Here is a 13,108-nt window from a genome sequence, read left to right on the forward strand (position 1 = left end):
TCCCAAGTTCGTGACGTGAATTAGTTGCTAGAACAGACTTGCGCAGAAAGCGATAGTTTTCGCTTTCACTCTTTTCAATTCAAGCGAAAAAGTTATTTATTTATTTTTGTTAAACAAAAAAGCAGACGATGAATCTGATGCCTTTAGTAGCCGGTTTTTTGGATGCGTGACGTCATTATCAATAGCTACAGGGATGAGTATGATCGAACTATTTTATTCTCTGTCAGTTGATCTGCTCATTGTCAAACAATACGAGCATAAACTTTGTGGTTTGGGCTTCGCGCGCATTCCACACTTATCTGAATCGCATAGTTTTCAGTAACCCCTCTTTTCCTGCTAACTGCAGGACAAATATTCGAAGAAAAGAACATAAAAGTTTCAGAGAAAGAATTTTATATTCAACGTGAATTCTAATTTTCTTTAAGCGTGTTTTGATTTATGGAACAATAAACATTTTTTTCCTGGTTCACAGAGCTGCGAATCATAGAGTGTTTTTATAAAATATGATTTGATCGCACCGAATATATTCAACTTTTGAGTTTAATCCGTTTTTTTAATTCTTCAACTTTTTATGAACGGAACCGAGTTTAAACGTATTGGTGCTCACTAGTCACACTGATTTTTTCGAAATCACTCACTAGTGTTATTAAGTTGGCTGAATAAAGGTCAGTGGGGTAAGGCACAAATATGTGTTCGTTTTAAATTAAGTGCAACAGTCACATTTCAAGAAAAAGCTATGAATATAAAACACACTTACCTGAACTCATAACGCAGTATTCTTAGAATATCCCACTTCGATGTAAACCCAAATAGTTTTTATTTTTTATTATTATTTTTTTTTTGAATAATTTATTTCGATATCACACTGAAAAAAATATTTTCGCTTTCTTTTAAAGATTTTATAGCCTAGACTTAGATATAAAAAGCTTTAAGAATCATGCGATGTGCTAAATAAATAAGGGTTTACGTCTTTGTCAAATTCGAAACTCCATTCGACGCAGTCAACCAATGCTACAATATCTTAAAATTATTGAGAAGGGTAGTTAAATTTTCTCGCTGATATTCAGTCACACGAATATTTAAATTTTTCATAATTATCAGATATACAAGGGGGAAAAAAACTCAACTATGGGCGACATTATTAAAATATATTTTTTCAGACCTGAGTAGTTCTTTAGGTATAGTACCTGCTAGGTAAGACTTTAAGTAGGGTACCATGATCCGAAGACATGCCGTCCCGCAGTGGACTGATCGATAAGACACGGTTCGGTTCCCAGCAGATCACCGAAGTCAAGCATCACTGGCTGCGGTCAGTGTGCGGGTGGGTGACCACTTTGATCAGTCTGCGTAGGGACCGAAGGTGTGCGGTATTAGTCCTCGTTAAACTGTGCTACCATAAAGTGCAGGTCGTCGGGCTACCGAAGAGGGGTGCCATTCCATCCGCAGAGGATCAAAATTGCGATGGCATGTCTTCGGATCATCCTCCGGGATGTTTCCCAGACCGTCGCCAATAGCCCATCGTGCAGCTCTAGTGCGACGTAAATTAACAACAACCGAAGACATGCCATCACGATTTTGATCCTCTGGATAGGGGATGGCTCCCCACTATAGCAGCCCGACACCTTGCGCGTGAAGTCGAGCACCAAACGGTGGAATAGTAAAACGAGAATTGATACCCTTTGTCCCTTCGCAACCTGATACACCCTCGGAACATTCGCAGTCAGTTCAAAGTGGTCACTGATCGCTGTCAGTGATGATTGGTTAAAATGTCTTGCTATCACACTGTGATATTACACTGAGGGACCGTTTAGAATGTGAGTTTAATTCAATATCATTACATAAGAATCTCGGATTTAAAATTATGAAATGTTGTACGTTGTCCACACTGTCCATTTTTTTTTTTTAAATCTGAGAATAAATCGAAAGTTTACACTAAGAATCGCGATTAAGGAAATGAAATCAAATAAATTCAAATGGGATATGCTGGTCTTTAAATAAATAAGTCTTAAAATTAGATTTTATATCGAAGTGTTCAATTTACTTGTCTAGAAAGAATTCAGCTAAACTAATTAACCTAAATTGCTGTTTTCAAGAAATAACTGGTATAAACTTTGAAAATCACAGAAATGTCGCTCATTTTTCTTAAAAAAGGTTGTTTTATTTTGATTTGTTGTTGTTGTTGTTAATTTACGTCGCACTAGAGCTGCACAATGGGCTATTGACGACGGTCTGGGAAACATCCCGGAGGATGATCCGAAGACATGCCATCGCAATTTTGATCCTCTGCGGCGGGGATGGCACCCCGCTTCGGTAGCCCAACGACCTGCGCGAGAAGTCGAGCACTTTACGGTAGCACAGTTTAACGAGGACCCGCACAGCACACCCTCGCTCCCTACGCAGACTGATCCAAGTGGTCACCCATCCGCACACTGACCGTAGCCAGTGATGCTTGACTTCGGTGATCTGTTGGGAACCGTGTCTTAACGATCAGTCCACTGCGGGACCGTTCCTAATCATCATATTGAAAATTACGAATAATAATTTCTTAAACAAAAACTCGTCGGTATTTATTTTTGGAAGGCCCGAAAACGCTTGCCACAATGTAAGAATATTTCAAAAACTAAATTTTATCTTCTTTTGTTCAGACCCTACACAATTATTCCTACCTTTATTTATTTTTCTATTTGCAACTGCAAAAAGCGAAAAGAATTTGTGTTTTTAGACAGACGCATGAGAATAAACGAAGCTATTTTGTAAATGAATTTTTTTTTTCTGCTCGAGATAATTCAAGACACACTGGACATAACAATGTTTCGTCCAATTCATGTAACAAAGCGTAATAAGTAAAAGTAGCTGAAACTTATGTCCCGTAGCGAATGAAACGATAGATCAATCTGCATTTATATACAAGAAAATTCTGAAATGAAATAAAAATAACTCTCACTGAAAGAAGAGTGTCGGTTATATCTTCAAGAAAGCTTCAAATAACGGCAAAAAAAAAAAAAAAAAAAATGGGATCTTAACTTAGAAATATGTAGCTCAGAATGATGCATTTTTAGTATTATGATGCATTTGATATGAAAAAAATGATACATTCTTAGTATTATTTGGTATATTGTAAGATACATTTTTATAGTATATCTCTCAATATTTTGATTATGAAACAAAATCCGCTAGTATCAATAGAATATTTACATGCTTTCTAAAAGGTTACTAGAATTTAATTTCTTATTTTTCTTTTTCATTGCGTTAAATAAAATCATAGAAAAAAAAACACTTCGTCTTAGAAGGTCCACTTCTATTATATTTTTGGTAATCACTTAATAAAAGAATAAAAACAGTAAAAGAAAATCTCAAAATATTATTTTTTAAATAATAAAATCGTTGCCCAATATACTAGCTACTGTCAGTAAGCGGGTGGGGGACCACTTTTATCAGCCTGCGTAGGGACCGAGGGTGCGCTGTATCGGTCCTCGTTAAACTGTTCTGCCGTAAGGTGCTCGACTTCGCGCTGGCTACCAAAGCAGGGGAGTCATTCCCTCTGCAGAGGATCGAAAATGGAATGGCATATCTTCGGATCATTCTCAGGAATGTTTACTGGACCGTCGCCAATAGCCCATTGTGCAGCTCTAGTGTGACGTAAATAAAGTACCTACCTAATAATATATTGGGACTTATATTATCGATTGCATCAACATAAAAGCAGCGTAACAGACCATTGCACAAATGAATGGCCATATTTCGTTAATCTATATTTTCAAAACCAAATGATAGACAAAGAAACATATGCCAAGAATTTCTTTTTTTCAGTTACAGAAGTTCGATGAATAGTTCCTTTTATTTCTTCGACACATTTCGAATTAATTGAATTCGTTCTTGTAATTTTAAAGGTTCCTTTAATGCTGCCTAAAGGTCAAATCTCAGCGTTGTTTTCGGGCATTGGTTTCTTATGAGCTAAGAGATCTTTCACCGCATGGCCTTTAACATCTCCGGACATTACTCTGTATGAATAGGGTTAAGTTATTGTAATTATAGATAATCCTGATCTGAGAACCAATCAGTGGAGCGTCCTCGACATTTCTTTTCAATTTGAAGATTCCCATTAATTTATGGAAAGCATTAATTTATATCTGCAACAAAGATGTTTTTTCTTTTAAATAATTTTTAATTCATAACTATACTACCAGATGCAGAACCATCTTCATCAAGCTTAATTTCATTACTACAGTCCCTGGCCAAATTATTAGACACACTGTAAGATTCTATGCAATATCTTAATTATCAGGTGATACTATACAGCTTTATTGTTTTTATGCGACTGAAACCGGTTTGCACTTGTTTACCTTCGTGTATCAATGGGTTAACTTAGACGAAATCTATACATAATAATAAACGCGGCAGTGTCTGTCTGTAATCACAATATATCGCCCCAGAAGCCTCGCCCAGGCACGAAACTCGGCACATAATTGTGTTTTGACATAATGAAGAAGTATTTTTTTTTCTTTTCCAAAAATTTGGATTAGTTTTTTTAGTTATCAGTCATTTTGTAAGAAAATCTATGCTTTTTCGTCTTCAAAGAGCCATATTAAAAAAACTATTAAAAAATGCATATACTTTTCTCCACTCTTATAAATGTACGCTAATGCGAACCTTACAATTGAAATATTAATTTTCGACAACTTAAACCAATAATATACGAAGGAATTAATAATTTAATTGTAAGGTTCGCATTAGTTTACATTTATCAAAGTGGAGAAAAGTTTAACTTTTGTATTAAAAATGTGGCAACATATTCGATACGTAAATAGAAGGCTTCGCTTTGATATATTTGTCGCTGTTCATCTGGATATGAAGACGAAATTGCAGGACAGGAACACTTTAATTGTCAACTAATCTTTAGATTTCCTGCTATGTTTTAAAAGACCTTATTTGTGAAAACCTTTAGCTTGGCGGACAGCTGGCCGCCTCAGGCGGCTAGTACAATATAAATTTGATGATAGAATAAATTAGAATGATATATTATATAGCTATAAAATATTAATTATATCAGGTATTATATTAGTATAATATAATAGTTAGACCAAATTATTAGACACACTGTAGTTTTTTAATAATTGCGTGTTTTGCACGAGTTTATATATGCAATACTTTTATATTTAGACATGCATGTAATGGGTTTAATTTATACAGGGTGATTCTAAAAAGATGGGAAAAATTTTAGGAAGTGATAGTACACACCCAGATAAACAATTTTTATCAAAGAATGCATGGTCGAAAACAAAACGCAAAAGTGCTGGAGCATTTGGAAAGTTTTTTCATGCAAACGAGAAAGCTCCATTCCTATTGCGAGTTACTGCGCTACGTTATTTGTCGCCAAGCTTTCGGCCGCTGCAGGGAAAGTTCGCCTATCTTTTCTAAGCCGTTGTACCAGCATAGCCGCTGCCGGCTACTGTTTTGAACACTTATTGTAATCACATGCCATTAAATTTACTTTTATAACTTAACTTCATCGTTCTTTGTGTGTTTTTGCCTCATATAAGAACATAAACTTTGACGCCCTCTAGCGGTTTTGGGTTTTGTTTTCGATTCTTCGAAAAAAATTGTTTGTCTGGGTGTGTACTATCACTTCCTAAAATTTTTCTCATCTTTTTAGAATCACCCTGTATACACTTTTTATTTGCATTTATATTTAACGTATTGCATTACGTTGTTAACCAATTGATAAACGAACCTAAACAAGCGTGAAACGGTTTAAGCCGCATAAAAAGAATAATGTTGTATAGTATCTCCTGATAGTTACGATTTTACATAGAATCTTTTAGCGTGTCAAATAATTTTGACAGAGAAAGTAAGCAGTTTTGACATGCATGGTTTTTTACATTAGTTTGATAGATGTAAAATGAATATGTACATGGTTATTAAAATTTGTTTATTTTATTGTAAAAATTATTTTCAGACGATTACGAAATTTCAAGGACACTTTAATAGTAGTTTGTTATAAAACGGGTCTCTTTCTTAAAAAAAAAAAACTTTTTATTTCTTCTGTTTTTATTTTTTTATTTTTTTTTATTTATTTATTTTTTTATTATTTTTTTTTTAAATATTTCAATGCGTAAAAGAAAAAAGATAAGATATTTTCGTAGAAATTCAAGGACATCTGAGAGCATATGCCAATATTTTGAGACATTGAGGAGTTCGAAAGTGTTTAGGGACAACTATTGAAATTAGAGGATTGTCATAAAGATTTGAGAACATCCGGTCACCTTTGATTACTTGATAGACGCTGTTCATGAGCCACCGACGTCTAAATCACAACAAGCACTTCGAAGAGAGCATCAGCGTTGAGAAGCTGCAAAATGCGCGGCTCACTAGCATTAAAATAAAAAAAGCTTTCCTGAATTATACTGTTGCCTCATTTTGTTAAGTCAGAAACACATGCGTATAAGGGATTTTTTTTATTTAAAAAAAGAAAAGAAAAAAAGAATGTCGTTGACTTGATGGGCATTTTTCGAATGAAGTCAATTAAAATGCCTGGACTTTTAGCCTTGAGTTTGGGCCATGACTTAGACCTTGGCCCTTCCAAAAGGTAGGTCCCATGTGTCGGCGGCGGCGTCTAAAGAGAAATAACTTGTAGGTCAAGTTTTGTTAAACAGAACGCAGACGAGAAGGTGGGTGTTAATTCACTTTGATATTGGGGGTAAATATTGAGATGGATATAAATGGTCCTTACGTGTTTTGGATAATAGAAAATATCTGTGTATTCATAATGCATATTCAGAAGCAGATATTCAAAATTTCGAAATTTTTCTCGAGCCGGCTGCTCCGACTTTTCGATAATCTGAAATAATCTTTAACAAATTTATTTTTTAGTCGCATGAATTTTTTTTTTCTTTCAAAGTTTTTCAAAATACGACATTTTGGAGTTGTTTTGGAAACCAAAACCCCATTCTTTAAAACAATCCTTCAGATCGTAAAGAAATAAAAATAATGAATTCTTCATTATTAAGTATTCATTATTAAAATAATGAAATATTTGTTATTAAGTATTCATTATTAAGATAATGAATACTTCATTATTCTTCATTATTAAGTATTCATTATTAAAATAATGAATTCTTCATTATTAAGTATTCATTCTTAAAATAATGAATTCGTCATTATTCTTCATTATTAAGTATTCATTCTTAAAATAATGAATTCGTCATTATTCTTCATTATTAAGTATTCATTATTAAAATAACGAATGCTTCATTATTAATGAATTCATCATCATATTATTACAGATCGTAAAGAAATAAAATAATGAATTCTTCATTATTTTTATTTCTTTACGATCTGTAAGCATCAGTGAGGCAAAATTCAAACAGTTTGAGTACTATTTTTTCTTATGGCCTAGAGGAATAAAAAATATTTCGACAGACTCAATAAATTTAAATATTTAAACAAAAAATTCAGTTGAACAGTAACGAAAATAGTAGAGCTGTCTTAGTCGATCCAGGTCGTAAAGTCCATATGCAAACATTTAAAAACACTTTTTCAAACGTATAAAACTAATGGTCACTCACAGTAACCAGAGCTAAGGGCTGGGATAGGCTGGTAGGGCACTGGGCCCATGTCGAAGAGATCGTGGGTTCGATCCCCACCAGCCGAAGACTCCCCCGTGTAGTAAATGGTGACTGGTGCACATTAAATCTGTCGGGTCACAAAGTCCTCCATGTTCCCATAAGAAATTATACATCCTGGGGTACTGGATTGGGAATTCAGTTTCTCTGGTTCAGATTAAAATTGCAATCGGTGGATGTATGAATGGGTCCGTCCCATAAACGGGTGTGGCATAAGTCAAATTCCTGGCCATGGATGGCGCCACTGGAAAACAAGATCAATCGCCTCCCTAGTGCCTTAATGGCCGACGACAACAATAACAACAACAGAACCAGTGCTGTTCATTTAAAAATAAGTTATAATTTTCCCCAAATCTTGAATACACTTTTTTTTGTTGCCAGGAAATACATATTTATTTAAATGAATAAAACTTGCAATGAGATTAAAATTTTAAAGAACATCTCTGACTGAGTGGTTTTAAAAGTGTAATCGGAACTTAAAATGGTTTTAAAAACACCCTTGATAAGTGTACTAAAAATGCAAAATAAATGTTTATCTTTGTGTCACGAAAACGAAAAAAGAGAATTTTTAAATGGTGATAAAAGTTCATTCTAAAAAATTTTTCCTTACGTTTTTGTTATGTTTCAAACATTTTTTTCTACTTATTTTCTCCTTTTTAGTTTATATTGCTAAACAAACATGGTTTTTAAAATGTCAATATTTTTTTTTTATTTCAGTACTTTCTGAGTTTTAGTTTTGTGTCTCCTAGCTTGTCAGGCCCAAAAATAGTCAAAACTTCGATTGGCGATGAATTCAGAAAAAGGCTAACAATTTCATACTCATCCATTACAGAGGACCAGTTAAAATTTGAGCACTTTAACTAGTCGAAAAGAGGTCGAAATTTTCATTGCCAGATTTTTGTTTTCTTTTTTGTTGAATAATAGATCTGTTAATTAAAATGCGTTAAATTTAAATCCGGCAGATAAAAAGGAATAAATTAGATAATTTATTTTTAAAAAAATTAAAAATCCACTACCCATGGAGAAATATAATTTATGAATAGCAAGCATAAAAAGGCTTGTGGAATTATAATAACTATTTATGCCAATGATTTTCAAGCTTTTTGGTTCAGTACTTATGATATTATGTAAATCTGCAAAGTCCGCTTCGGTATGTATATAGATATTATATTTGTGTTTCTATAGTTCTAACAAAACTCTAACAGTGGTAACGAAACTAAGGCAAAGTTCGATTATTTAATAAATTTGTGACTATATATTATTTTGTAAAGAAGGTAGGTACTTTATTTGCGTCGCACTAAAGCTGCACAATGGGCTATTGGCGACGCTCTGGGAAGCATCCCTGAGGATGATCCGAAGACATGCCTTCGCAATTGTGATCCTCTGCAGAGGGGATGGTTCCCCTGCTTCGGTAGCCCGACAACCTGCGAATGAAGTCGAGCACTTTACGGTTGACCAGTTTAACGAGGACCGACACCGCGAACCCTCGGCCCCTAAGCTAGCGGATCAAAGTGGTCACACACCCGCTTACTGACCGCATCTAGTGATGCTTGACTTCGGTGTTCTATTGGGAACCGTGTCTTTATGATCAGTCCACTGCGGGACTTTTGTAAAGAAAATGTATATTTTAATAAATGGAATATTTGTAAGTATAGTGCGAAAAAAAATTTAACGAAAAAAAAACATAAAAAAACAGATCACCCAGAATAACTTTTGATCTAATTCTCGGATCCTCATGTTCTAGAACTTGTTCATGTTCTATCTTAATGACTCGAGAGGTTAACCTCAAACATGCTAATTAAAATGTGAAGACGATATTTTTAATTACGAAATCCGACACAAAAACATACTTTCTCAGAATAAACATACATTTTTTTTGTTGACGAATTTGGATTTCTGAACCCCAAAATATAGAAGGTAGTCGAAATTTGGGAAATATGTTAGTTTGGTCAGGAGAGCGATCTAGAGTTTTGACCACTTAATGTTAATTTTACCCTTTTTGCGTAGTTCACTATATCTCGAGAACTTTTTAAGCGAATTGAAAAATTTATGCACCTTATTAATAAAGTTCGTTTTACCAAAGATAATGCCATGTAAAAATATATATATATATATATATATATATATATATATATATATATATATATATATATATATATATATATATATATATATATATATATATATATATATATATATATATATATATATATATATATATATATATATATATATATATATATATATATATATATATATATATATATATATTTATTATTTTTTTAATTATTTTATTTAAGAATGGTCGAAAACAGTTTGAACTGCAAGATATGAAATTTTATGCATCATTTAAAAGAATATAATTCTACATGATAAAACCCAAAATTTAAATAATTCCTGACAAATCGAATTTTAAATATTTGATTTTTTGATAATTAACTTTAAATTCTTGGACGTTTTTTTCTTCTTTTTTTAATTTCCGAAATCGAATTTTAAATATCTGACTGTTTTGAAGTTTAATTTCAGCAGTACCATAGAGGAAAAATTTTGTTTGTTTGTTTTGTAATAGAAATTATTAAAAGCAACAGCACTGGGAATCGAACCACGGACCAAGTGATTAACAGTATGGTGTTAAAAATCATACCACGGTTATGGCTATCTTGTTGGCGATTGCAAATCAAGCTTTTTACGTAATTTCCGCTGTTTTGCACAGATTAAAGAGGGGGATGACCCACTTTGCGGCTCCTAGAATGTCTATGATCTTGTTGTTTTGTATGCTAATATAGATAAAAAATATAACATATCTGTCCAAGTTTCAAAATTATTGGTTAATTCTAATTGTAGATAGTATTCAAGGCATGTACTTATTATTATTTTTTTTTTAAATTTCTTATTCTTTATTATTATTATAAAAGCACTTAAAATAAGGAAATATTTTATTAAGATAGTTTTGGTGGCACATTGGGACCATTTTATGTTCCATTGCTCTACCCCAAATTTTTCTATAATTTTTTATATAATTTTTTAATATGCAATAAGTCTGAAAAGAATTATACTTTGTTCCGTTTCTCTTAATAAAAAGAGTAAAAACTATTTCAAAGACGCATGAGTTACATAAATTTTATTTATGACACCCTTTGAAGTAAAACGAAAACTTTTATGCTTTTTCTTTCCCCGCTAACAACCTAACTTCGAATTTGGGAAGTAAAAAAAAGTTTAGAAAAATTTCGGTAGTGGTGCCATCTATGACAGTATTATTTAAATATAAGAATTTCTAAAATTTTACATAGTTCTTGCGTAAATTTGTAACTACATGAAATGAGATATGGGAACTAATGCAAAAAGTATACTATGCTTCAAATTATTCGCATCGTGTCCATGGATGTGAATTCCATGAAGAAAAAAAAACAACTTACATTTATGTTGTTCGATTTCCTACTGACGTCAAAAGTATTGGTTTAAGAATTTTGGATAGCTTTTAGAATTCTCTACTATGTCATGAGCTCATACCTCTCTCATATATGGCTGGAAATTTACCTATATTCAATAAATACTAGTGTTTCAAGCGTATCCTTAAGGGAAACATATTTTAATATTATTAGTAGTAAATATATTTTATTATATTCATTACTGCCTCCTCTTTATATCTTAGTGAAAGATCATTTAAATACTAGGGATTGTAAAAACATTCGCATTTAAGAACTATTCTCCATTTTGTAAAATTTCTGCTTATAATTGCTCTAATTTAACGCTTATCATTAATTACACATTTTAACCATAGAGTTGAAATCAAAAAAGATCACAGGCAAGCTTCACAACCTTCAAATTAATTTATGGAAATGAAGAAAATGCTACATGGGTGGACACAACTTAAAATAATAATTTGAATAAAATATTATATATCCATTTAATAATGTTTCATTATTTCTTGATGAATTTTAATTCGTCGTGAAATGAACGGCGTGCGCATGCCTGTAAACATATAAGGGGATCTTTAGTGTCCAAAGAGAACATACTTACTCTGTCGTACACATTTGAATTGAACACATGTTTATATATAAATAATGAAAATATGTTTATATATATATCTAAATATATATTCTAAATAATCTCACATAAAAAGAAAATGTTTTTGCTATATGTTTAAAACTTTTAATTCTATTATTTTACATTCGAATTTAATTTCGCCTTTTGCTTAAGAATTAAATCATCTCATAAATTAATATAAAATGCGATCAAAAAAGAAAACATTTGATCCCATAATTTATTCATTTTCTGACAATTTTTTAGCTACCATAACAAGTAAGTCATCCCTCAGTTTGTGTAAATAATATCTAAACTTCTAATTTTTTATACATACTTTTTAAGAATTAGTTAATATTTATGATGATTGCTAATTTTTCGATATTTAGCCTTGCCCTTTTATAGTAAAATTATTGTATCACGCATATATTTATACATTTTCGTTTAGATGAAGATCACAAGATATTGTTTATTGATTACCTGACGGAACTTAACAGTAGGGATGGTGCAGTTCAACAAATAAATATTCTGAAAGAGGTTCGTTTTATGATATTCTGTTCTTTATACCAATAATTTATTTTAGTGGATAAGAAAAAAAAATTGTAAAACAAAATGTATTTGACTTAATAAATATTAATTCATGAAATTCAAAATTTTACAAACAGTTATATTCACTTAAAGTCATATTTATTAAGCTAGGATTTCAAAATTATGAAATCCTCATAAATGCTAATTTTTAAACATTCATACTTTTATACACACATGTGTGTATGTAAGTATGATAAAGAAAAATTTTTTTTTTTCAACTTGTTTTTTTAATAGTAAATATATGTTTGAAATGCTTGTATGTAATTTCTGATTATGTTAGCAAAATGTGAAAGAAATAAGATAGGTAGTTACTGAAAATGAAATTTTTGTTTGCTGTTTATTATGTTGTTTAATTTTGAACTAAAATGTTTCCTATTCTGTTTTAAAATTATTTTGTTTTTTTTTCTTTTTTTCACTATTAAGTGTTTTTGAAATCGAAAATTTTTTTCTTTAAAATTTTATTAAAATTCTTTTTATTTTAAGTAGACTGGGAGCTTTATTGTATGTGATTTAGTTTTAAGTAAAATATGAAAAAAATCCATAAATTTTTTTATTTATTTATTATTATTTTTTTGTTGCTGCTGCTGCATGCTATTAAGACAGGGCTGATTAGTATACGTTTATTTATAATACTCATTATTGATTAAAATGTCCCGACATTAAAAATATTTCTCTCAGATTTATTCTATTTTTCTTTCAGATTCATAAACGTTTAGTGTCAAAAGAAAATGAAGAAAACAATCATTGTTATTTGAATGTTCTCTCATATGTATTTTGTAGAACTCCTTTAAAGAGTTCACTGAAAAAGGCTTTGAATAGGTTTGTTTTTTTATTATGATATGAATTAATTCATTTATAATTAATTTCCTTTTACA

At 31.5% G+C, this 13,108-nt stretch overlaps 1 protein-coding gene across 2 annotated transcripts in view; it reads left to right on the forward strand.

Annotated features, from left to right (window-relative positions):
• The first annotated feature begins 11,636 nt into the window (after positions 1-11,636).
• LOC107446669 (tRNA (32-2'-O)-methyltransferase regulator THADA) overlaps positions 11,637-13,108 on the forward strand; it is a 71,389-nt gene continuing 69,917 nt past the window's right edge. For both annotated transcript variants that reach the window (XM_087154099.1, XM_087154100.1), the window contains exons 1-3: positions 11,637-11,924; positions 12,094-12,182; positions 12,934-13,052. In XM_087154099.1, coding sequence (XP_087010225.1) covers positions 11,852-11,924; positions 12,094-12,182; positions 12,934-13,052 — 281 coding nt within the window. In that variant the 5' untranslated portion in view covers positions 11,637-11,851. The remainder of the gene's footprint in view (positions 11,925-12,093; positions 12,183-12,933; positions 13,053-13,108) is intronic.

This window comes from Parasteatoda tepidariorum, chromosome 10 (assembly GCF_982258835.1).
Source record: "Parasteatoda tepidariorum strain Cologne lab strain chromosome 10, Ptep-v5.0, whole genome shotgun sequence".
Classification (NCBI taxonomy): domain Eukaryota; kingdom Metazoa; phylum Arthropoda; class Arachnida; order Araneae; family Theridiidae; genus Parasteatoda; species Parasteatoda tepidariorum.